General features: G+C 45.5%; 1 protein-coding gene across 1 annotated transcript in view; it reads left to right on the top strand.

Annotated features, from left to right (window-relative positions):
* The window catches only part of LOC147710829 (aflatoxin B1 aldehyde reductase member 2-like), a 273,557-nt gene that overhangs the window by 140,004 nt on the left and 105,590 nt on the right, over window positions 1-27,963 (top strand). The window contains exon 5 of the mRNA XM_086921575.1: window positions 3,900-3,999. Within this exon, the coding sequence (XP_086777701.1) occupies window positions 3,900-3,999 (100 nt within the window). The remainder of the gene's footprint in view (window positions 1-3,899; window positions 4,000-27,963) is intronic.

Genomic DNA, 27,963 nt, shown 5'->3' on the forward strand with positions numbered 1-27,963 from the left:
TATGTGCTTTCCTAATTCAGCTATATTCTGAAATATCTGCACAGCTTATTTACAAACATCTAACTTTTATTATGCGCTAGAATAAAAAAAAAAATTCTTGCAACATTGCAGCATAAATACTCATTTTGAAGTCAGAGAAAGGAAAGTACATACCAAGGTTTCTCAGAAGACAGAGCCTGACATTTGACTTCTGTCTTTGAACGCACAGCAAAATGACAACTTCAGAACAAAATTTACAGGCCTGTTTACATAAAGCAAGCACTTAGAAGAATATAGTAAACAGGGTATGCTCAACAGGAGGGACTACCTCAAGCTGGACAGCCGCCCTAAACAAATCAAACCAGCAACTAAAAAGCCAGGAAATGTGAGTTACAAACCATACAACCAATGTTGTGCAATGGGCCAAATGCATTACCAGGCAAGCTTTCAGAATGTCCGCAAAAATTACTTTTGCTACCAGACAGCTCTGCTCTCTGTTAGGCTTCGACCTAAAAACAAAGCTGGCTGAACGTCATCCTTCTGATAGAGAGCTGGTTAATGATTATGAGAGATTGCAGTGACATACGTCAGAAATGGCTCTCAGAGAGCCATGTTTACTTTCATTTGTTGCCACCCTTTGTCTCCCCTCTAGCTCAACAACAACAAAAGGAAAGCTTTTGAGGTGATATGGTCAAGAGCAAGAATGGGGGTTACCTCTAGTGGTTCCTTCCTGGACTCCTCACAGTTTTAATAGCCAGTGTTTTTTAAAACATTTGACCCCTTAATGTTTTAGTCAAGAATCCAACGGCGGCCGTCCTCATTTCTCATTTGTCTTTGTTGTGTTTCATTTGTTTAATTGAACTGCTCAAAAACAGATCAAAGAAAAGTCTGCACAACTCTTGGTTTCAGCATCTCTCTACATTCTGACTATGAGAGAAAGCAATCCCACACATGGTTATGTAGTGATTGGATGTAAATATTCTAAATAGTGTGGCTGTGGCATGTGTGTGATCTAAGGGCTGTTAGGCCATGAGTGCATGATTGAATAACGTCGTCTCTCAATAGACCAGCAACGGCGTGTAAACTTATAAAGCACTCTGCAATCATTCGATCTGTATTCAGACAGATCCTGCTTGAAGCATCAAACATAGGAAATAAATATCTCTATTACCCAGCAAACGCTTCTACAGCAGCAACCATCTAATTGGTACTAGGCAGCTGCCCACTTCTATGAGACATTTAACATTTATATGAGAGTCATTCTGTCAGCTACAATTTTTTCGTCCTGAAGATGGTCTGAAGGACTACCGCCGAACAGACCGAAACGTCGAAATTTTTTGCTCTATTTCCAAGAAAATTTGTCATTCTGAAGCAATATATATTCTCTCTGAGATGTGTTGCTCATAATAGATTTGGAATAGATGTACAGTCATGTATTGTTAGGACAATTTGATTTTTGCTTCTTTCCATGACCATTTGCGGAATGCTTTTATTTATATGTACTATAAAATAATATATATATTTTTTCAAATGACTAGGTTTCCCCTTTTTTCTTATATTAAGATTTTTCTTTGTGTCTATTGTTGTCTGTGTGACATTTTGGCGTTTGTTCCATACGGACTAACGCCCTGATTCATCTTTAAATAACTTGAAACTATTGCAAAATCAAATCCCTTGTAGGCCCCTCCCTCCTACAGTGGGTGGCACTGGAAAACATCCCAGCCTCCCCAGTGCCTTTTGCATTACAGCAGGAGGAAGAGGTGTAATGAGGCACTTGCAGTGAATGGGTCCCCGAACCCTTTAAAGGGCCCCCTGTCATTCAGGGGCCTCCTCATCAAACTCTACAGAGGGGCCCCCCCAACAAGGTCTCCAGAAACGCACGCTTTAAAAAAATACAATTCAATATCTTACAAAGGGCATATTTGACACCAAAGCGCCTGCACTGCTTCTACCTAGATATGCAATTCCTCTGCCCCCGGTGCCCAGCCCCAGCAGCGGACACATGTTTTGGGGTGTCCCACACTACAACTATACTGGGAGTACATTCATGAGACACTTCAGGCAACCACAAATGTCCCTGGGATCACGTCCTGGGAGGCGTGCGCAACAGGGGTTTTTAAAAGATGGAAAATTGATAAAGTGCAGGACTGATTCATATCACTCTCCCTCCTCCTAGTGAAAAGAGGAATAACCAGTGGAGGCCTGGGTAGGAGCAGTCAAGAAATGGGGGGGAGGGGCTGAAGAGGAAGCGATATGGGATGAGGAAGTGAAAGGAACACGCAAATTCATATTTCCATGAAATGGGCGCAACTACTATACCAATTTAGACAACACAACTACACAGAATGACCTGGACAAGGTACACCAATCCAAGGCAACACTTGTTACACCGATAGAACCCCTTGAAAGACACACTGACGTGGTACATGCTCACGCCAGGGACACCCCATAGCACCTCCTGCGTATAAGTTCAACTCCAGATTAGCTTTCTGGAGATAGTCATCCTCCTCCTTCCCCCCCATAGGCACGGCAGCAGCAAGCTAGAGCACCAAATGCACTTGGACAAAAGACCTGCTAACTCCCCCCTCCACCCTTCCCCCTCAGTCTGCACACACCGCCCCCCCTCCCAGCTGACCCCGTATCCATAACCCAGTTTAGCACCCCAGTTATTAATTACGGTTACAGGCCAGCAGTTTAGTATCGACATCGGCTGGCAGATATACAGCCCAACTCTGGGGTCGGAAGACCAAGGCTCCTAGCGACACTAATATCGTATCTAAAACACCTAGACTATGGGTAGAGCCCTAATATGCATATACTTCCAGGGCAATACAAATGATAAGAGGCTATTATGGTTTAAAATCAACACTAATGTATAATCTACAGCCGCATTAAAGTCAGTCTATTTAAACATATATTTCATGTATGAACCTATGCTTCTCTGTATCTAAACAGTTTAAATATAATAATCAAATTTAAACAAACTCTACAGAGGGGCCCCATCATTTTGTATTACACCACTTTAGGTAAAATGGGAGATGTGATGCTGCAGGAGTTACCTTGCTCGGTCAAGTACCCGGACTAGCTGCCACCAATGTTCACCCTCTCAACAAGGGAATGAGCTATTTAAAAAGTGACCTGGAGGAGGATGTCAGGAAGTATGAGGTTGCACTGGATGCAATGGATTGTATGTGGGTATTTGAGGCTTGACCAATTGAGACTTGAAGACTTGAAGTTGGCCTGTGAGTGTACATGGCAACCAAGGCTGTGTTGAGGCGTGTGAGGCTTTACCTGGGTGTGTTGTAAGTGTACCTGGACATATGGGGCATTTTAAGTGTACCTATCCATACCGGGCTGTGCCTGGATATATGAGGCTATATCAGGCATAATATGTTGTACTTGGGACCTAACCCTGCATCTTGCACATCATGTGTCCACCTGAGTATATGACACTGCACTTCGCAGATGACCGCTGTGCCCCCTGGCCTATGATTGTTAGGCCCCTGCCATATTATGGCTGCACTACTGGCAAAACATGGCAAAATCCTAGTTAATGTGAGGTCAGTAAGTGAAGCAATGTATCTGCTTTTGTAACTTTCATTTATTGTAGTTATTTTTAACCCCAGTGAAGTCACATCCTGCGATGCTGTTGGTCATTTAGGGTCCCTCCCTATGATGCCATTTTGGAGATTAAATGTCATGTGAAGATGTCATTGCAGGGGGCGTCTCAGGGCATTTAATGTCACTTATGGTACTCCTGGGATTTAAGGGAATAACGTCACTGACTGAAGAAAAAGTATTCTGTTCACATTTTTGTGTGCTGTTCTGTTAATAAATGGTGTTCTTTGGATCAAGCTGTTTACTATTCTGCTCTGATGTTCTTTTCATGCCTCCATCTGATTTCTTTCTTTGGTCTCTAGGTGGTTTACTGACTGGAAGGTACAGATATCAGGATCAAGAGAAGAGTCAGCCAGTGAGCAGATTCTTTGGCCACTCGTGGGCAGAAGCGTACCGCAATAGGTGAGATGCCTGTTCATTTATCTCCAATGCATAGAATTCTTAGAGAGCCCTGGGAACGATTGGCTTTGGGGAGGAGACTGGGATATTGCACTTCCATGGCTAGAAATGCAGAATGTGTTGTCCTTGTTTGTCTACTGCTTAATGACGTGTTTCCTCAGGTACGTATTGATTACTTTCTTAAATTTCACAGGTACGGGTAATGCATATTGCAACATTAGCAGATCTTGGTGCTCATTGGAGTATGGTTTGAGCAAAGACCAAATGCCTGTGGAAGTGGTTTGCAGTATCCCATGCTAGTTGAGGTATTGGTCATTCCTTGCTCAGATGGGTAAATTGCAGTGCCATGTTGTAGTGTAGTTCCTATATTCCCAATAGGCTCTGTGCATTGGAATAATATATCCTATAGATTAGACATAGGACTGAGGTCGAATATACTAGACTTAATTGTGTGTGCCAGCTAGCTCAGAGGTCACTAGAAACTTTCTCGAATTCACAAGAAGGGATTAGTCTCGTACAAAATAACGAGTTTCAGTTCTTTGAAAAATCCATGAGTTCTTGGATAAATCAATATTCAAGCAAGGGGAAGTCCCTTAATGCTGAAGGCCGATTTTTCCAAGAAATCGTTGTGGATTTTCGGAACTAGTGGAAGTAGCCCTGCCGTATTTGGACTGCATGAGCTATGCCTAAATATGGCTCTGATTTCTATGCCATATAAGGATATGGTGATTTATACCTATATAAGGGCATGAATTGGAAAAACTTACATTAGGGTCCTAAAGTGATACATAACAATGTGTACATGAAGGGTTTGGATTTGCAGGGCGCACAGGATGGTTTGCACCGGATAGGCCGGTTGGTTCTTTGGTATATGGTGGGTGGGTTAATAGGGGCCCATAAGTCAGAGGGATGGGAATCAGAGGGTAAGTGGCTGGAATAGAATTCTTGTAAGGCTGTATGCATCAGGGTTCGTGTATTCACAGCGCTATGGAACACAAGCTGAGATTTGTAGGGCTCTACATTTAAGAGCTGGTGTGCAGGTCCCCTGCACAGGATGTGAAATTCTCTCATGGCCTTATACATGGAATGATATTTGCAGTTTGCTGTGCGCTTCGCAACATGATTCGCAGGAACATTCACAAAGTGTTGCTGCCCTGCCCATGTTGTGCTTCTGGTTAGCCTTGTGTATTTCCCCTCAGTGAGGTCGAAACTCATGCGACCCCACTTGAGGTACTCCTCTGTAACTTATATAAGGCATCAGCGCTGTGGGCCGTCGATAAGATTAAGCAAGCTGTTGCCCAGAGTCGCATGATGCTAGGCTAACCTGCCGCTGGAGCCGGGGATCTAACCGTGAACCCTGTGGTCCGGAGTCAGGCACCCTGGCCACTGCGCCACACCCTTCTTAGGAGCTATACATCACTGTGTCAATAGAAGACCTATAGGAAAGATACAGGAGGTAAAAAGAGATATAAAAACACTGGATCTGGATTTTTGACCAGAGGAATTTTGTTAGTTATCCAGTATTGGGGTATCTTTCATAGATTCACATGCCTGAATCATTCCCCGTCGTCGAGGCGGGAGTCCCACAGTAAATAAAAAAGCAGTGCCAAAAGCACTTTGTAGTAGTAGGCCCTAGAAAAGGCCTGAGGCCTATATTATAGTAGCCTATCTACATCATTATGCTAAAAAGACCAAAGTCTTTGCTCCAACCAATCAGCTTACAGCACCCTCTAGAACCTTCCCTGCAGAGCCAGCTCTCCTTAGATTTTCACCGCACGTCGTGGGTGAAGGGAGTCTCCCTGATCTCTGCTCAGTTTTTTCTTCAGTTTTACTTCTTTTTGGAGTTCAAGATCATACTTCATTTCTCTGACCCTGTTAAGGCCGTAATATGGCAGAATGGCAGTAAACAAGGTGATAGACTATATTTTATGCCTAACCTTTTCCTCAATAACTCTCACGTTCTGAGAGATGAGGCTATTATGGGTCAGAGACTTCGACCTGCCACTTCTGATGAGGATGATGAGAGGTCAAAGGGAGAAGTCGCGCCTGGAGCCTACTGAGGGCGCGCATAAAGCCATAAGATTCGCCTTGAGTCTTTATAGGCACTTCTCGCAGAGGATTCAACTCCCTTTTCTTCCCTGACACTGCATCAGGGAAGTCCACTTGACCTGACATTAGGAGTATATAACGTAACTCCATGTCTACTATTACTGCCTTACCTTTATAATCCTCATCTATTATGATCGTCAACGACGGCCTTATCTTCGATGGTCGTCTATGATGACCTCTTCTGCGAGATGGCCTCATCTACGATGGTCGTCGACGACCGCCTCATCTACGGTGGTTGTCGACGATGGCCTCGTCTACGACGGTCGTCGACGACGGCTTCGTCTACGACGGTCGTCGACGACGACCTCGTCTACGATGGTCGTCGACGACGGGCCTCGTCTACGAGGGTCGTTGACGACAGGCCTCGTCTACGACGGCCGTCGACGGCGGGCCTCGTCTACGACGGTCGTCGACGACGGGCCTCGTCTGCGACGGTAGTCGACGACGGGCCTCGTCTACGACGGTCGTCGACGACGGGCCTCGTCTACGGGGGTCGTCGACGACGGGCCTCGTCTACGACAGTCGTCGACGATGACAAAATTAGTCTACGACGGACGGTCGTTGACGACGGCCTCATCTAAGGTGATCGTCTATGCCTGATCTTTGATAGTGTCATCTACAATGGCAATGCCTAGCTACGACGGTCGTCTATGACTGCCTTATCAAGGTAGCCTCATATACATATGACCTCATTTGTGAATGGCCTATACTACACATGGCACCATCTATGAATAGTATCATCTATGGCTGGCCATCATTCTATTGCCTCATCTATGAGAGCCTCATCTACGGATGATATCACTTATGTTAACCTCATCTATGATGGTATTGCTATGACTGTCTTCTATGACAGCATCATTCTCTAGCAATGGCCTACTCTAACAATGGCCTAGTCTACCAATTGCCTAGTCTACCAATGGCCTAGTCTACCAATGGCCTAGTCTACCAATGGCCTAGTCTACCAATGGCCTAGTCTACCAATGGCCTCGTTTACCAATGGCCTCGTTTACCAATGGCCTCGTTTACCAATGGCCTAGTCTACCAATGGCTTAGTCTACCAATGGCCTAGTCTACCAATGGCTTCGTCTATCAATGGCCTTCTCTAACAATGGCATTGTATACCAATGGCCTTGTCTTTCAATGGCCACGTCTACCAATGGCCTCATCTGCCAATGGCCTCATCTACCGATGGCCTGTTCTACCAATGGTCTCACATTTGTGTTACCCTCATCTACGGATGCCCTCACTTATCATTGCCTCATCCTCGATGGCATTGTATATGGCTGTCGTTTATGACAGCCTCGTCTAGGATGGTTGCTCATGACGGTTATCTATGACGTCGTTCTAGTCTGCATTAACCTGGCCTACATAACCATGTCTACGACACAGTCTATGATGCGATTGGTGCGATGGCTTCAGCGGTAACAGCATTATATATATATTTTTAATGTAGTGGGCAGCAGCTAGATTTTGACTGCCAGCTACAGGCGAGCAAACAGAATATCTCCTTCATGGTTTTGAGAAGGTATGCAGGAAGTTTACGAGAGTAGTACCTATAATAGACTAAGTCTATTCCAGTGTTTCTGCGCATAGAACAGAAATGATGTGTACCTACTAGCAGCCCATCCGGTCTGATAGGCAACTGTTCGACCAAATTCAGTAATTTCACAGCCCGCTCAACAGCAATCTAAAATCCTGCAATGCCTATTACCACACCGCCTGACAAAGAAAGGATGTCGTCTGGACCTTATGGGGAAAAAATTCTCTACTTTGGCAGCGGCCTCTAGTAGAGCTGGCAATCCTTTATCCATGATCGGTTGTTATGACCGTCGAATATGGTTGGACATAACGAGTTTCAATGACCTCATTACTGAGGACCGAAGGCGGGATGCAGGAAAGATTCTGTTGGAAGGTGAACATGCCGCATCAAAACTTTAGATTGCGCCTTGAACATCGACAACACCAACCTCCGTCACTTAGCAGGGGAGGCAGGGCTTAGAGGCCAGGGATGGCTTAAAGCCGCTACCTTAAGCCCTGAGCAAAGATTCTTAGCATGGCCTATGATGAAGAGTTTTTGGTTGGGTAAACATTTTAAAGAAGCCCTTTTAGTTATAAAACCTGGCTCTGATACTGCACGATCATTAAGCACCCTTCAATATGGGCGCGGATCTTTCTGAGGAGCGAGATGAAGAGGTTTTCATCAAGAGGAGGAGCAGTATCAATCTCTGTACAGCCTTGCAGCCAGGCATCTTGCTGTAGATAGTCTGCCTAGTTTCTCCCTTCAGGGTGGTCGAAAGAGATTTAAGTATCAAGGTTGAGACGCTAACAGGAAGCCATGATCCCCACAGGGCTCCAATCATTTTACCCTTTTCTCGCGTGGGCCCGAAGATTTCAGGTTTTTGTTTACAAGTGACAGGGAACTATGTCAGACCAATGGGTTCTATACCTAGTAACCAATGGCCACTCCCTGGAATTTATCAAACAACCATATACTACTCCGCCCAGGGGTCCCCATCGTTTTCACAACAAATAAGTTATTTAAACAAATATTTTATGGCCTCTCTGGATGGAGAGGATGCAAATTTCTACATACCTGTCCACCCCAAACAGCACGAATATTTTCGCTTTCACGTGGCTGGCGCCCATTATAGGTGCGGAGTGCTCCCGTTTGGGCTGAGATCGTCACCAAGAGCCTTTCACGAAGTACTTGGTACCAGTGGCAGCAGCATTGAGATCTTGAGGAATGCAAGTATTCCCCTATCTAGACGAATGACTGCTCAGAGGTCCTTCAGAACACGAAACCAAGATTGCCACAGTAGATGTACCCATCTCGTCTTTTCTCTGGGGCGGATTCTCAACGACAGCAAATTGCAGTCTCAGTTCAAATGTTTGCTTCGTTCCTGAAGATGTGCTCTTCAACGATACATCTCATACCCTTAGCATGGCTCAAAATGAGACCTTTTCAGGAAGACAAACAATGGGTTCGTTCGACGATACCATCAAGGTTACACTGTGCATGATAAATTATGTATATTTCTGGTCGCAGACAGAGAATATAACCCAGGGTCGCACGTTCCTGCAAACCATTCCAGGGTTAGTTTTAACGACTGATGCCTCCATGAAAGGATGAGGAGGTCATCGGCAGGATTTGCAGAATTCAAGGAAAATGGTCTCAAAGACAAAGACAACAGCAGATCAACAGGCTTGATCTCCACAACGCTGTTCTGTTCCCCCAAGCATTCCTCCTGAGGATTGAGGGTTCCTCCGTGCTAGTCCAAACCGACAATATCATCAGCATGTATTATATCAATAAACAAGGAGGAACTGAATTGGCTACACTCTCGCAAAAGGTTCAGGAATTGTGAGAAGGTGTCGCATTTCACAAGATTTCGAGAGCTGAACACGTCAGGGCTCTCCACAATGCTCTGAGCATGTCTCAGTCGGACCGTCACGAGTGGAAGCTGGGAAAGGGAGAGGTGAACCCAGTGTTCCAAGTTTGGGTTAAGCCGGCACGGGATCTATTTGCGTTCAGAGAGAACAAGGAAGGCCGATATTATGCCAGCAGGTCCCTTAACAGGGATCAAGAGGGAATGCCCTGTCCATGCAATGGTCAGAAGTTTGTGCATATGCTTTTTCCCAAATGCCATTGGTTCTGAAGGTGTTCTTCAAGATGAAGCTGGAAGGTTACCAACTGATTCCGATTGCTCCCCGTTGGCCGATATTGGTTCTCGGAACTTCTGCTATTGTTTACAGGCAAGCCCATTCGGCTACGGCCTGAGCCTACGATGTTGTCAGGGGACGGAGGCCAAGTGGTTCGTCCGGACCCACAGTCACTACACTTGCACGCACAACTTATCATTTGTTAGAGTTCAAGGACATCAACGTTTCAAAGAACTGTTGTCAAACTTTAGCCAAATCTCTTACCCAAGGCACAATCAGGGCTTATCGCCTCAAATGGAAGCGATTTTGCGGTTGGTGTGAGGTGAATGCCATTCACTCAATTAGTTACTGCAGAACAAGTTCTCCATTATCTGCTCTTCTAGCCAAGTGTGGGCTTAGTTTTTTCATCGAACAAAATACGTCTTCCAGATTCTGGAAATGTTTAAAGTTTTATTTTTTCTGCTCTTCGGCACTTGCCAAACAGTTTATGAAAGGGCTTTTCCGAGCCTTCTCTCCAGTGCGAGCACCCTCCCAGAGTGGGAACTCGGCATTGCTAGCGCAGTTAATGCAGTGTACATTTGAGCTGATCCATTAACCAGATCTCAAATTCCTCACCTGGAAAATTACCCTTTTACTGGCTCTTACCTCTGGAAAAAAGGGTTCGTGAGATCCAAGCTTTCACTATAAAGGAACCCCTCAATGTTACATTTTCCTCTGAACTATGTAACCCTTTGGACAAATCCCAGGTCCATTCCTAGGGTACCAACACAATTTCACTCTAACGAACCGATAAGATTAAAGACATTCTTTCCGGATCCGTCTCCTCCAGCTGAAAGAGTAATACACTCGCTGGAGGTTTAACGCTGTTTAAGATTCTAACTACAGAAAACTAAGGATATCAGATGATCCAGCCAGCTGTTCGTGGCTTATGGTCAAGCTACTCTTAGAACGGCTGTAACAAAGGCAAGAATAGCCAGATGATTAGCATCTTTTCTGCCATGACAAGACTAACAAACCTTTGCAGAGGAAGGTCAAAGCTCCTTCCGACTAGAACAGTATCAACATTCACAGCTTTGTAGGCTGGAGTAATTCCAGAAGATATGTGGATCTGTGACATGGAAAAATGTCCACACGTTCACGAGACATTACTGCCTTTAGTCTACATGTCAAGAGGGTTCGGCACTTGGACAGGTGGTCCTACGCTACCTTTTTTCGTTAATACCAGTTTCTGTTACCCTTTGGCTTTTTAAATATTATCTATGCTTGCCTTTATTCATGATATGCATGAGGTTATGCGATTTTAACATGTTATATTCATATGTACTTTAGTAGATATATTGGATGTGTATGAGATTTACATATCCATGTTTGGACTTTATTATGCATGTCTCTTTAGTTCTTATAACTCATGTTTTAACTTTGAAGGTTTGCATTATCAAGCCTCTGGTAACAAATAATGGATGCAACTGGGAGTTTATCAGCACACGTCTCCCACCATCCGCAACCGACTGTATACTTGGTATACTGCTTGCTATTCTGATTCAGGCATGTGAATCTATGAAAGATACCCCAATACTGGATAAGAAAACAAGTTACTTACCTGTAACTTCAGTTATCCAGTATTGGTATCTTTCATAGATTCACATGCACCCACCCTCCTCCCCGAAGAGTCAGTTCTCTAAGTTCGGGATACTTGTTCCCACTTGTGCTACGAAAATCTGAGGAGAGCTGGCTCTGCAGGGAAGGTTCTAGAGGGTGCTGTAAGCTGATTGGTTGGAGCAAAGACTTTGGTCTTTTTAGCATAATGATGTAGATAGGCTACTATAATATAGGCCTCAGGCCTTTTCTAGGGCCTACTACTACAAAGTGCTTTTGGCACTGCTTTTTTATTTACCGTGGGACTCCCGCCTCGACGACGGGGAATGATTCAGGCATGTGAATCTATGAAAGATACCAATACTGGATAACTGAAGTTACAGGTAAGTAACTTGTTTTCTTTCATAGCACTCCTTCTTGAACAGGTGAAAACTGCCCTATGGTATAGGGACTTACACTGATCGAAGCAATTGCATACAACCAAAATAAAAACAGTATATTGAAGTGACGCAGGCAAACTGCTCACTGCTTTCTTCAGCATCATGCTATAAGGATGCCAGGGAAACACCAAAAGACAAATCACCCCCATCCTGTGAAAACCATAGGTAACTTGAGCAGCCAGCTATCTGGTAAAGGGAGGAGACTGTGAAGTGAAGCCCATGAATAAACTGGTGGAACGGAAGGATGCAGCGCTCATAGGAACTGGACAGGGCGAAAACAACAAAAGCTATGTGGGAACTGGTAAAAAGAGCAATAAGAAAATATAACACAAGTTGCAAGAGTTTGTATGTTTGTTAACCTGGAAAGAACTGTTGTGACCCAGAAGTGAGCTGTGCAAACCACAATTGAAAGTAACTTGTGATTGTCTGTTGTGAAGTTCCTGTGTGCCTTTATTGAGAGACTAACACTGTTTTCTTCCCTGATAATATCTACTTCTGTCTTTCCGTTCTGTTAAGTATTATTATTGGACTTACATGAGGGCGGTTACTTGGACCAGGAGCAAGGCTTGGATCTGGAACGGGCTGGAACTGTGACCATGACTGACCCCGCTTCCTGTGTTTGGCAATGTATATCTTGGCTACTGACTCTCTGATACCTTTTGGGTGTATCAGGGAGCACTTGTTGGGCGTCCAGTCATGCCTGGACCTTAACCACCAAAGGTAAACTTTGTATGGATCCATGATTAACATCTGCTTCCTGCAAACACTGCATGGTTTAAAGCCTGTAGTCTTTGGAGGGGATATTGTCCCTAGCACATTATTGTGCTAGCAGTTTTTTTTAGAAGTCGATGAACACTGCCACAAAGTTGGGTGCGGAGAGGACCTGTCATCAGCACGCAGTGGTGGAGCCAGTGTATGGCTCTGTGTCATCAGCACCGTGGGTGTAGCCCCTTGCTGTTGCACTTCAGGAAAGCCTTAAAAACTTGGCTTTTTAACGCCTACACCATGCTCGCATGGCCAGATCTTCCTACGCATCTGACACCGCGCCAAGTCGCCCAAGGGCAATCATGCCTTTTAGAAATATTAAAATCAAATCAAGGCAGAGGGTGCAAACTCCTGGCATGCTGGAGCTACAGCAGAACAATTTACAGATTCAGTATGGTGCCTTGGGCAGTTCAAAATGTTAGGAATCTGCAGTTCGAGTATTCACCGTAAAAAGCAATAATGAACAGAAGTAACAGGTTATTTTAATACCCAGTCTCACATATGTCACAGAACCTGCATAGTCTGTTTCTTTGCTATGGGCAACACATCTCCTATAAATGGCATTTTAAAACCAAAGATAATTTGTAGTCTGGTCCCCAATCAGCTCTTCACAACCACCAAATTATTTGCCAGACTAGAGTAATATCTTCCTAGATAAAAGTAGTAGCCGGATATCAAATACCACAATCTCAAAGTATAGCAATACTATTCTTAACTCTGCTATGTACCTAGAAGAGTAAATGGGCAATTATTCTCTACACTGCATACACAGCAGAAGGTACAGAAAACCTTTAAACTCTACAGAAGAAGCGGTCCATATTGTTAAGCACAAGAGACAAAACAAATAGATAGCATAGGACACACTGTTTTCTACGCATACACAGGAGTGCTTCCCAAGAAATGGCCCTCTTAGTGTACAGGGCAGAAGGTACGCAGCCCGGAGCATCTAATGCACTCCAGAGTGCATGGCTCCAAATACATGGTGCTGTAATATTATTATACAAACACCAAATTATAGAACCCAGAACATATTGCTTACCTTACTTTTATTGTGCTACTGTTACTCATAGTTTATAGGATTCCTCCTATTACTGAAGTGGCGCTATCTGAAAGAGACACATTAGTGATAGATTCCTTACCTTAGAATATCCCCAGGCGTCAGACTGAATCCGGAAAGTGTTCACTAGCAGTACCTCTGCGCGTCAGTATGTGGCGTTGTGCGGCTCCGCCTCCGTCTCATGCGCACTGAAGTCAGTTCTTTACTCCAGTATTGGAACTTTCATAGATTCCCATTGCTTGTATCATTCCCCGTCGTCGGAATGGGAGCCTCGGTAATAATATATATATATATATATACCTAGGTAAATACACCCTAATAGGTGTAAAAAAAAAAAAAAAAAAAAGGTAAAAAATTAGGCCTAGGCCTCATTATCTTTTGCAGCCTATTGCTGTCATTATGTAAAAAGACCCAAAGTCCCCTTAGCAACCAATCAGATCAGCCTCACCCTGTAGAACCTTCCTGAGAAAGCTCAGAGCCTCAGATTTTCTACCGCTTCGTTGGTGACAGGGAGTCTCCTTAGAGCTCTGCTCTAACTTCAACTTGAGGTACTGTTTAAACAGTTTTCTTTAAGGATTTCTTTCAGCTTTGTCATGGCTGATAAGGAAAAGAAGAGCCTTTTCAGGTCTTGTGCCACTTGTGGCAAAAAGCGACTTTATACAGAGGATCAACATCAAGACTGTATTTACTGTCTATACCCAGACCATAAGGTCGATAAGTGTAGTATATGCAGGAGAATGTCTGTTAAAACCCTCCGTGATCGTGAAGGACGGCTGCTTCTGTGGCTCAGGAAGTTGGAAAGGAGGGAGGAAGTAGTGTCTGGTGATGAGGAAGATGCCAGATCAACATCTTCAAAGACTTCATTGAAGAGGGGCGGATCGTCTGTGGACACTTCAACTGAACCCCCCTTAAAGGCTGTGCGTGTGACCTCTGATAGGTCTGGCAAGCCAGGGCCTATCGAATCTCCTCACGTGAGTGTAAAGGAGAGGGAAAGGCAGGCACTGCAGGTGCAAAGGGCTAAACTGGATGAGAGCTCGGCTGGGCCTTCCCACCAGGTTAAAGTAGCCAAGTCCGTCAAAAAACCGACTGTAGAGGCTTCTACAGGGGTCAAGAAGGACTCTAAATCATCTGAGGTGATTTTGTCTCCTCAGTCGTCGACGAGCCATCCAGCGACGACGAGGACGACGACGAGAGCGTCGACGAGGACCTCGATGTCGATTCCGTCGACGAAGACTGGATCGACGACGGCGTCGTCGACGATGACCACGTCGACGGTGACCACCACGTCGACGAAGACCATCCCGTCGACGATGACTATTCCGTCGACGGTGGCAATCTCGATGACGACGATCCCGTCGACGAGGCCGGTGAGCCCGTCGACGACGACAGCTCCGTCGACGAGCCCGTCGACGATGGACCCGTCGACGATGACAGTTCCGTCGACGATCCCGTCGACGGTGAACCCGACGACGATGATGGTTCCGTCGACGATGCCGTCGACGGTGAAGGGACTCTCGTCGACGATGCCGTCGACGACGATTCAGAATATAGAAACGGTGGATTTGTTTTCAACGCCGTTGACGACAGGGGCGCCAGGGAACAACAGAAGGAGGAGGATAACCCCAGATATGACTTCTCCAAGGAAGGTACCATCATTACCTCCACCCCTTTTGTTGGATGAAGATGACTACTCAGAAGAGGAAAATGAGATGTATGGGGACGCTTACAGTCCATCACAATTGAATCTGAAATACCATGATTCGGATTTGGATGAGGAATATTATTATCAAAAGGAACAGCGGCCAGAGAGACAGGTTGCATACCAAGATACCCAACCACAGCAGGGCATGGTATCGATGCCTATAAGTCTTTTGACAGACTTGAGGGCTATGCTGGAGGAGTATAGGAGCAAGAAGGGGTCGCAACCTGTGGAAGGTCAAGCACAGGTTCAACCGCAGGTGGTGGCAGCGCAGTCAGTGCGGCCTGCACAGGAAGAACATGAGAGAGCATATCCTCCGCAAGTCCAAGTAGATACCTCGGATGAAGAGGAAACGGGGCAAAACCAAGATCAAGAGAGTGAATGGAACCAATATATTGCTCCGGATCCGGCTTCACCAGTGCCAGACCCGGTCGATTCGCCTCCGGCTGATGTAGGAGGTTTCTTCAGCCTGATGGAAAGAGCCACAGCGCGCTTTAAGTTAGCGATGCCGACAACATCTACAGATTGTTTTTTATACGATTTCAAAGAGGCATACCGTAAGGCCGTGCGCTCGATTCCCATTGTGGAGCACATATGGGAGGAAGGGAAGAAAGTGATGCAGACCCCAGCGACGGTCATTCCAACTCTTCCGCGCTTGGAGAAAAAATATAAAGCTCCAGATGACAGTCCCGCCTGTTTGATTGGACAACCTAGACCTGACTCGGTCATATCGCAGGCGGCACAGAAGAAATCGCGGAATCCTTCGGCCACCCTCACGACTCCGCCGGATAAGGAGGGTAGAAGGTTGGACAACGCTGGGAAGCGTTTTTCGTCGATGGCTAGCTTGCTGGTCAGAGCGGCGAACGCCTTGGCGATCCTAGCAAGGTACGACCGCCAGATGTGGAGTGATGTGGCACACTATGTGAATCTGCTAGCGGATGACCAGAAAGCGGAAGCACAGAAACTTCTGGAAGAGGGACAACGTTCCTCTTCGGAAATGATTGACTGCGCGATGGACATCGCCACCATCTCTTTCCGTGCCCTAGGCAGTGCAGCGGTTCTTCGGCGACAAGGATGGCTGAGAGCTACATACTTCCGGCCAGAGGTCCAGAATAGGATTTTGGATTTGCCCTTCGACGGGGACATGTTGTTTGGGAAACATGTCGACGATACCCTACAGGGTATAAAGAAGGACACAGAGACAGCAAGGGCTCTGGGGAACCTGCAATATAGAAAGACACCGTTCCGTGGAGCACGAGGAAGAGGTTTCTCTTCACCTAGAGGAGGTTATCAGCAACAGCGATATTCACAGCAGTCGCAGTCTTACAGGCCCCAGTACGGCAATCAATACTATCAGAGGCAGTCGCAATCCCAGTCTTTCTCTCGCCAGAACGCTCGTGGACGACAGGGGCGTCAGGGCAAGGACGCTGGCAAGCGTCAATAGCGGCCTCCCGACTCTGCCAACTGTTCCTCCGCTTCTGGGATCTCCAGTGGGCGGCAGGATATCACAACATCTGAGCAGCTGGGAAGAGATTACATCGGATCAGTGGGTATTAAATATCATCCGAAATGGGCATACTCTAGAATTCCAGGACTTTCCACCTACAAGAGCTCCCCACGCCGCTACTTCCAGCCATCTGAACCTTCTTCAAGAGGAAGCTCAACAAATGCTTCAAAAAGGGGCGATCCAGCGTGTTCCCCTATCACAAAGGGGAGAAGGTTTCTATTCCAGATTTTTTCTGATCCGAAAGACAAAACAAAAGTGGCGTCCTATCCTGGACTTGAGGGAGCTCAACACCTATCTCACGAAACTATCGTTTCGGATGATTTCACTCCAGGACATATTGCGCCTCTTGAACCCAGGCGACTACATGGCAACATTAGACCTGGAAGATGCCTATTTTCATATCCCGATCCATCCAGCTCACAGACGTTTCCTTCGCTTTACAGTAGGCAAGAGTCACTTCCAGTTCATGGTGCTCCCATTTGGATTAAAGTCCGCTCCTCGGATATTCACAAAGGTGCTGGCACCGGTAGCGGCATTTCTGAGAAGACAGTCGCTGGAAGTATTCCCGTACTTAGACGACTGGCTGCTGAAGGCCCCAAGCTTGCAAGAGGCATCGAAGGCAGTGGACAGGTGCTTGAACCTCTTTATTCATCTGGGTTTACAACTCAACAAGGAAAAGTCAGTTCTTCAGCCTGCAAGTACGGTGAAGTTCTTGGGAGCGATACTCAATACTCAGGAGTGCAAGGCCTTCCCATCGGAAGAGAGACAGATGAAACTCATATCGTCAGCCACCCGTTGCCAAAAGAGGAGTTGGATGACAGTCAGGATGTACAAATCTCTTCTAGGGTCGATTTCATCCTGTATTCAATTGATTCCGCATTGCAGACTGCGAATGCGCCCCCTGCAGGAGGAGCTGGACCTTCAGTGGAGACAAGTGGAAGGTTCGTTCGACGACAGGGTGGCGATAACCCAGCGGATGAAACGGTCGGTTTCATGGTGGATGGAAAGATCTCACCTCACTGTGGGACTCAGTTTCAAGGCTGCAAGGGCTCCTCAGGTCATTACCACGGACGCTTCTCTTCAAGGTTGGGGAGCGGTCATGCAAGACCTCCAGGTCAGTGGTCACTGGACTCAGGAAGAACGTCATCTACATATCAACGTTCTGGAGTTAAGAGCTATTCGACTGGCAATGTTGGCTTTCCTCCCAAGGATTACAGATTCAGCAATCCTGGTGCGGACGGACAACACCACCGCAATGCATTACGTCAACAAGCAGGGAGGCACAAGATCGCCACTGCTTTCACAGGAGGCCCAAATACTGTGGGAATGGGCGATAGCGCAGAACATCACACTCGTAGCAGAACACCTTCCAGGAGTATGCAACACGAAGGCGGATACGCTAAGCCGCCTGAGAGCAGTCTCGCACGAGTGGGAATTGGAGGACGCAGTGATCAAGGACATCTTCTCCCGTTGGGGGACCCCAGCGATCGACCTGTTTGCAACACCGGGGAACAAGAAATGCCGGTGTTACGCAAGCAGGGAACACCATCGAGGGTCACTGGGGAATGCCCTTTCGATGTCCTGGTCAGGCGCGTTTGTTTACGCCTTTCCGCCATTTCCCCTAATTCCTCGAGTCCTCAAGAAACTCAAGATGGACAGGTGCAGGATGATACTAATAGCGCCTGCCTGGGCTCGCCAGTTTTGGTACACGGAGTTGCTTCTCCTATCAGAGACACCACCCATTCATCTGCAACCCAAACTGACACTTCTGTCTATGTACAACGGCCAAGTTCTTCACCCGAACCCGAGCTCGCTTCAGTTGGCGGCTTGGCTCCTGAATACAGAGAGTTTAAGGATTTAAACATCCCGGAAGAATGCAGGACCATCTTGGCACAGGCACGAGCCCCTAGCACTAATAAGACATATAGAGCGAAATGGAAGAGGTTCCATTTGTGGTGTCAGAGGGAAAAAGTACATCCTTTCTCGTCAGCTCCGCATCAACTCTTACCATATATTCTTTCATTGGCACAAGCAGGTCTGGCTCATGCTTCTATCAAGGTCCACTTGGCAGCTATTTCCAGGTATAGGAGAACGAGATCGGGTCCCTCTCTATTATCAGCGAGAGTAATCAAACAATTCCTGAAAGGACTGTTTAGAGTTTTCCCGCCAGTTAGGCCCCCACCTCCGGTGTGGCACTTGAATGTGGTCCTGGCTCAGCTAATGAGACCGCCATTTGAGCCAGTGCATAAAGCGGACCTGAAGTTCCTATCATGGAAAGTGGCGCTTCTTTTGGCACTCACCTCTGCAAGGAGAGTAGGAGAGCTTCAGGCTTTAACCATCAAAGAACCCTTCTTACAGTTCAAGAATGATACAGTTATCCTGCGGATGAACCCCAAGTTCATTCCGAAGGTACCGACAGACTTTCATCTTAACGAGCCAGTGGTTTTGAAATCTTTTTTTCCTCGGCCTTCAACCCAGGCTGAGAGGACACTTCATTCTCTGGACGTTCAGAGATGTTTGAAATTTTATCTACAACGCACAGCTGGATTTCGAAAAACACCCCAACTGTTTGTGGCTTTCGGAGCCCCAAGGAAGGGATTTCCTTTGTCAAAACAAGGGATATCTAGATGGATAACTAGTGCGATCCGGTTCTGCCACCAGGCGGCAGGCAAACCTTTACAAGGACAGGTGAAGGCACATTCCACAAGGTCGGTCTCAGCATCAGCGGCACTGTTTGCTGGAGTATCCATAAAGGACATTTGCAGAGCAGCCACCTGGAGCAGTACGCACTCCTTCACGAGACATTACTGCCTGGAGGCGGCTGCAAAGGAGGATTCGGCGGTAGGACAGGCAGTCCTGAGAAATCTCTTCCAATAAGAGGTGAGCTTTCCTCTCTTCCCTCCTCCTGTTTTTTCAAACATTTCGTTTATTATACTTTGTTACTGCTTTATAGTTGTTATAATCTGTGAGGTCATTGGCTGATAATGATTCTATACTGTGCACGAAATGTTTGAGGTATGCTAACTGCTATCTACTCTGATACAAGCAATGGGAATCTATGAAAGTTCCAATACTGGAGTAAGAAACAAGTTACTTACCTGTAACTTTAGTTCTCCAGTATTGGTAACTTTCATAGATTCCCATGCGCCCACCCGCCTCCCCTGGGAAAGCTCACTTTAGGGCTAGGTGATTATGTGGCAAAGCAACGGCTACGAAAATCTGAGGCTCTGAGCTTTCTCAGGAAGGTTCTACAGGGTGAGGCTGATCTGATTGGTTGCTAAGGGGACTTTGGGTCTTTTTACATAATGACAGCAATAGGCTGCAAAAGATAATGAGGCCTAGGCCTAATTTTTTACCTTTTTTTTTTTTTTTTTTTTACACCTATTAGGGTGTATTTACCTAGGTATATATATATATATATATTATTACCGAGGCTCCCATTCCGACGACGGGGAATGATACAAGCAATGGGAATCTATGAAAGTTACCAATACTGGAGAACTAAAGTTACAGGTAAGTAACTTGTTTCTTCTTTTTACGTGTCAGTAAGAGCAGATCCGGTTAGAGCACGTACCTTAGTCACTTTTTGAGACTTTTTGTCTCCTTCAAGTTGTATCTGGTGTACGTAGGTATGCCTGGTTTTAATTTCTGTGGGTCCTGCAGTAGCAATATGTCGGTGGCGGACCCCCACGACGTCGGTCTCTACTGCCTTGGAGCATGACCACGACTCACGGTCCTGTCTGGACTGTCGGGCCATGGCCCGAAGGCCTTGAGGGAGCGACGCCGGAAGTTGATTAAAGTTCGGCACTCGTCCCAGCTCTGTTCACGGTCCAGGGGCCATTCTAGAGAACGCTAGCGGGGGCCACTATCATCGCTCCTCGGGCTCCAGGTCTTCACCCTCTGATTCGGGTAAGAGACGACACAAGAAGTCGAAGAAGCATTGTTGCTCTCCGACGTCACCCAGTCGGTCCCCAGATGAGGACGAGGGGAACAGGGGTTCTGCCCCTGCGGCTCCTTCGGAGCCCGGGAGTCTTGTGGCCAACCCACCTTACCCGGGTCCGTCGGAGACTCCTGCACAGGTGCAAGAATTTCCTGCTACCATGGACCTCCTGTTTAGGCCTCGGGCTCCGCCTTCGGGCCCCGCGGTCCCGTGTCAGGATTCTGTCAGTGGCTCCGGCCTCGGCGCCACAGAATCCTGCGCCGCTGGCTCCGGCCACGGCCCCACAAGGTCCCACGCTGCCGGCTCCGGGCCCAGTGCCACTCTCGGCTCCACCTCCGGCGCCCCAGTGGATGCCCTTGGTTCTGCCCCTACCCTGGTTCCAGGACAATTTTGTCCCCACCTGGGATCCGAATTGGGACACAGCGCCGATCCGGCGCCGTTCCTGACGCCGTTTGTTCCTTCCCCGTTCCCTACCCTGCCGCCGCGGTCTGCGCCACATACGGCGGAGGATGACTGGGAGGGGTCTGAGGACCCTCTTGCTCGTCAGTGTGACTCTGAGCAGGATTGGGCGGACGACTTGGAGGAGGCCGGCGGCCTCGATGTCTCTTCTGACCCGGGGTTTGCCTCTCCCCCGCCTACCATGGAGAGGGTGCCTCTTACACGGTGGTGCTCAGTCAGGCAGCTGAGGTTCTCAACCTTGATCTCCCTACAGTGGCCTTGAAGACTAATCTCCTCACTGAGGTGCTCCAGTTGGCATCCACTTCGTCGGAGCCGCTGCTGCCATTTAATGACACCCTCACTGACGTCTTGATGGGCACTTGGTCGCGGCCAGCCACGGGGACCCCGGTGGATAAGAACATCGCAAGGCGTCATCGTCCGGCGCCGGGTGACCCTGCCTTTTTGACCACTCATCCTACCTCTGAGAGCCTGGTCATTCAAACTTTGACATCCCAGAGTGCCTTTCCCACGGCTCCGCCGGATAAGGACTCTGAGAGGCTGGAGCAGTTCGGCAAGCGGTTGGTCTCCTCTGCCAGCTTGGGACTGCGGTCGGTGAACACTGCATGTCTTTCGGTCCGCTATTCCCATGCGGTTTGGGACACTGTTGCTCAGGTGTTGCCTTAGTGTCCTGAAGAGGTCCAGGCTGTGCTGTTCCAGGCTGTGGCTGAGGGTAAGGATGCAGCTAAATTTGCCATTCGATGTGGCTTAGACACCGCGGACTCCCTCGGTAGGGCAATTTCCACGACTGTGGCGCTTCGTCGTCACGCCTGGTTGAGATCTACAGGGTTCTCGCCAGATGTCCAGAGCTCACTCATGAACATGCCCTTTGATGGCACTCGCCTGTTTGGTGATAAGGCCGACAGTGCCCTGGAGCGTTTTAAGGACTCTCGGACTACAGCCAAGTCCTTGGGGATTGTATTTTTTGAAAAAGAATCATGATAATTGATCTCATGTAAACATTGTGTTCAAAAAACTATTTGTGATTGATTTATAACATGTGATTTAAAACATGAACTTCGATGCAATTAATAGAAATTAAACTAATGAAAAGTGATTGATATATTTATTGATTCAGTTTGAAAACAGTACAAGGTGTGAGACAACACCACGTGAACACTGCATGACTGGACTAACTTTCTGGTTAGTCTTAACCACAGAACACCTATGCAGACACCTGGCAGATATCCAGCACCAGAACTTCTGCTCTATACATATTCAGAGAACAATACATTTGGATAAGAGACGTTTCGGGACTGCGCTCCCTTCTCAACACTGTGAGCCCCCCAAAAAAGTTGACTACCAACCCAGCACTCCTCAGTCGATAATTTTAATGTCCAACAACCACAAAAAAAAAAACTCCTAAGCCACATCTATACACACTTTTACCCCTACTGTCGCACAATGGCACCTTCACTCTCACACAAACCACTCTGTCCTATACTATTATCAAATCCACTCGTTACCAACACAACACAAACACAAATTATACATAACCTTAATCCCTTCAAACACACACTCCCTGTTCATAAAAATCACCAGCTCTACCCTCAACTTACTCCTAACAGACCCCTTTCCATCACTTCCAGCCCTATAGTCAATACTCTCAACAAAACATCCACCAACAACACCCTCCTCCTCTTTTTACCAAAAACACACAACCAAACAATTCTTATACTCCACTCCATTACACATATTACCAGATCCTACTACCAAATCTAATAAGCTCATTACCCCTGTCCATTTTTTATCACACATAACCTACTCTGCTCCAACGCACATCCCAACCTCCTTTACTGTTCATCTTCCACTCATCAACAGTACTTTACATCCAAATCCTTCACAGAAATTCACTACATGAATATCTCACTACTACACAAAAACAAACCATGACACATACACCAGCACATCACAACCACACACAATTTCATAATACATTCTGTCATAAAATGGAAATAAAAATCCATTCCCACCCTCGTGGCTACACAAATAATACAAATTCTAAACGAAGATTAATCCAAAATTTTCTCTGTCGCCAACAAAACCTATCACAAACATCCCAACACAACAAAATTCATTCACCTGCATCCTTTGCACAATTTAGAGCCTTAAAACATGACCCACATGCTTCAGCACCACCTGTAACCCATGCACCCTCCACCCTAAAACAGACACGAATGAAATACACAACGTTCCACTCTTCACAATTTGGCATCTCCTTTCCTATTACACACCAAGGCTACTCTACACAGCTCACCACTTTACTCTCAACTCCACTTCCACCACCTGCACACACCGATCTAACAAGATGCCTTCTAAGCCCGCTGGATGAGGTTTGATGATAGACATATGATTCAGTTAATACCAACACTAATAATACACTTACTACTAGTTCAGAGAATACTACTCTTCTAGAAAACAGTCACACCACCACCAAAACGCAATATCTAGACTGCCTACTAATACATTCTCAATCACTCTCTAAAAACAAATACCACCTCTACGACCTTCTCACTGACACGCAACCTGACTTACCCTTCATAACTGAATCATGGGTGGGAGATGACATGGCTCCGGTATTGCATGAAGCTGTCCTCAAGGCTATCAAACTGTCGCACAAAATCACTTAGGCAAAAGAGGCAGACTAGCTGTTATGTTCAAGGAAACAATCAACCTCACCAAAGCGGACAATGTTTCAGTACAAGGTTGTGAAGCACTCACACCAGGTTCCTCCTGTAACTTCGTCCTTCTTTACAGACCACCACCCAGCATTGCAACATTCCCAAACACGTTTCTAGATTCAGTTTCAAACCTTATGAAATCACACCCCAACCTACGCATCCTAGGCGTCCTAAACATATGGTTCGACAAACCCAATATGCCCCATCCAAGAGCTGTCCTCAGTGGCCTGGACACACTAAACTTACATCATATCACCAACAAACTTCGCTGAATACATGCTAGATGTCCTTTTTGCAAATCCAGAACTAGTTACCTTTCAAAAGATTACTCCAGTCACAAGGTCAGACTACCATCTGGTAGCATTCCAACACAAAACATTACATATCACCACACCTAAACCCACCTTACATTCAACTACATATCAACCGTGGAACAAACTCAATTCTGAATACTTAGAAGCAGAATTAACATCCAACACAGATCTAGACACAATAAATTCAGTTAAAAAAGTTTCAGTGGTTCCAGGACCTTTTTTGATAGCCTAATACCCTTAAGAACAACGAAGCAGGACAAAGGAAAACAAGCAACTTGGATGAATGTAGAGCTAAAAAAAAAAAAAATTGCAAAGCTGCAACGTACCCGGCTCAAAAGATAACAATCAAGACAAACTTTACTTATACAATCTTAAAAGAAGATCCAAGTCAACAATCCAAAAAGCCAAATAAAGGTACTATTCAAACAGAATTTTAAATGCTAAATGTACAAATAAAGAATTTTATAAACTTCTCACTGAATTTATTAAACATAAATGTCAGTAAATTCTTGAAAAATGGGATGAGTTCCTTCTGTGCAAACTGGCAAATCATTACACAACCAAAGCAGACATGTTGGAATCTTATTTAAAACAAATATAACCACCAGCACCAACCCATTTCCATCAAATCCTCCAACGGTATGCTAACCCAGCCTCTACATTCCTTCCAGCAACTATCAGAAAGTGAATGTTCAATGGCATGTGTGGCTGTAGATACATATGCTTTGCATACCCCTGCCATCTAGTGTTGGGTCAGGATGTGTGCAAGTTGTTTTTTCAAAGAAGTCTCTTGAGTCATGAGGTAAAGTGACAAACCTAGACCTGCATAACCCAAACAAGTACAACGGATTACAAATGGACCTTTCCTGAGCAAACTGATAAACAAGAGCAGCATTCACCTAGAAGTCACAATTCTTCGAAGAGAACTCCATACTTTCTGACTTCCAAATATGATTCTGTCCAGGAAGAGGCACAGAATCTGCCCTCATTGCTTTCTGGGATGACCTTAAACACGCAGTAGACCAGAACGAGGTAACTGCACTACTTCTCTCAGACCTTTCAGCTGCCTTATACCCAGTTCTTTATGACGCTCCAATACAAAGACTCTACACAGTCGGCATAAAGGGGACTGCTCTTGACTGGATTACATCTTACCTTCAACACAGAACAAAGTTTCATCCATACTAACCCTTTCTTTTTTTTTTTTAAGTTTGAAGTTTATTGAAATATAAAGAAACAAAGACAGGAAATGAAGAAACAATCAAGAGTTATGCGAAAATGAGAGCAATCTTACATATTATCAAATTACATTTAAGAAACTGAAACATAAAATATGAATAAGAAATAGGCAATGAGTATGAGGAACATAGGAGGATGAGAAGATATCTTAAAATATGAAAACAGATTAAAAATATGATAAAACATTTGCTGTAAATATTAATATAATAATCAAATAAAGTGAGATAATGCATTTATGGAGGTTTACAAACTTCAACCGTACGTATTGGAAGTGGTGGAGGGGGTTTAGCAGCTGAGGATAGATAGTCAGTGAGGGGGAGCCATAAGAGATCACGTTTGATTGCTAAGGAGATAGGAGAGACAAAGTTAGTGTCAAGTCGGTGATTAAAGCAAACTGCATTCCACCATGCAGTAAAAGAAACATCCTTAGCTTGTTTCCAATGCGATGTGATATGGTGGAAAGCAATGGCTATGCATAAGTCAAGTAATTTGTGGTTGGAATCGGACTCAACAAAGGTGGGAGATAGGGAACCTAAGAAAATGTGTGAAATGGAAAATGAATCGTAAATTTGAAAATTTTTTGTAGCTGGGACCAAACTAAGTGCCAGAAACGTAATATAGGGGGACATTCAAATAGCATGTGTTTCAAATCAGCTGAAGGGTATGTGCAGGACCAACAAGTAGATGGAGTGTCTGGGGAAAAGGAGGACAGGAGCAATGGAGTGAATAAAATACGGTTAAAAATAAAGAATAAGGTTTGTGTGGTATTTGCAGCCCTGGATGTACTGTGAATCTTGGACCAGATTTTGTCCCATAAAATAATGGACCATGTGTGAGAGAGATCTTCTTCCCAAGCCAACTCAACCTTAGATTTTGAACGATCAGCAGAGGATTGTAGAGATTTATAAATAAACGATGCAGAAAGAGATTGATCAATAGCGTTAGAAATCGATAAATAAGTGGTGGGAATAGCGTTAGAGGTTGGGAGTGAAGAAAGATATTGAGTAAGGGATGGAAGTATCGATAAATATTGTTTACGGGATGAGGTAGGTAACGAGAATTGAGTTTGAAGATCTTGGAAAGAAAGAGGCTGATTATCCGAGAGAAGTTGTGAGATCCATTTTAGACCAAGGGAATGCCAGGATTTCCAGTATAAGGAACGATTGTGAATTTTGAGGAATTTATTGTGCCAGATAGGTTGAGCGTGGGTGGAGGAGGTAGATGGGTAGGTGGATACTAAGTATGGACGAAGAAGAGAGCAAGAGTGAGAAATTATGGGGGAAACTATGGATGACACCTTAGAGGTAAAGGAGAGGACTTCTCGAAAATCATAAGGATGTAGAAGAGAAGATTCTAATGTGAGCCATAATGGAGGAATGCGAGGAAGATCTGAAGAGAGCCATTTCATAGATTGTTTTAATGAAAATGCGTTATGATATGACTTAAAGTGGGGGAACTTGACACCACCAAGGGATTTGTCTTTTTTCAGGAAGGAGAGAGCAATCCGAGATTTTTTGCCCTTCCATAAAAATTTTAATAGAATGGAGTCTATCGATTTAAAGTAATGCTCTGGAATACGGATGGGAATCATAGAAACAGAATAGAGGACTAGGGGTGCTAACATCATTTTGATGGAATCAAGTCGGCCCCACCAAGAAAGGAACAGAGGATTCCAACGTGTTATTGATGTATTGATTTTGTTAGAAAGAGATTCGAAATTAAATTTAAGAGTGTCTGGAATACGGGGGGCAAACCAGATACCTAAGTATTTAATCTTTATGGGTTGCCAAGAAAAACCCGAAGAGTCAAAGAGGTGTTTTTGGCATACGGGGTTTAAAGGTAAGATTTCACATTTATCAATGTTAAGGCGATATCCTGAGACAGTAGAGAACGAAGAAACTTGACTAAGGAAGGAAGGGAGAGTTGTTTGAGGGTTTGAGCAATAAAATAAAATGTCATCAGCGTATACAGATAGTTTAGCTTGTTGGTGAGTACCATATTGGAAACCAGTAATCGTATCATCAAGTCTAATCTTAGTTAAAAAGGGTTCTAAGGCTATAATAAACAATAAGGGAGATAGTGGGCATCCTTGACGAACCCCTCTTTGGAGGGGAAAGTAGTCGGAAATCATACCGTTTGCATAGATTGAAGCATGGGGGCTAGAGTATAGTAGAGAAATTAGAGAAATGAATTTAGGGGGGAAGCCAAACCAATGAAGAGCTTGGAACATAAAGTCCCAACCAATTCTGTCGAATGCTTTTTCAGCGTCAAGGGAGATAGCAGCAAGGGGGGAGGAAAGGGATGGAGCTTTACTCAAGATATTAAAGAAGACACAGGAATTATCAGATGATAGGCGACCTTTAACGAAACCGGATTGTTCAGGACCAATAAGTTCTGGTAATAAGGGATCTAATCGGAGAGCTATAATTTTGGCGAAAATTTTATAATCAGTGTTTACCAGTGAA

This window comes from Lissotriton vulgaris, chromosome 5 (assembly GCF_964263255.1).
Source record: "Lissotriton vulgaris chromosome 5, aLisVul1.2, whole genome shotgun sequence".
In the NCBI taxonomy this organism is placed as follows: domain Eukaryota; kingdom Metazoa; phylum Chordata; class Amphibia; order Caudata; family Salamandridae; genus Lissotriton; species Lissotriton vulgaris.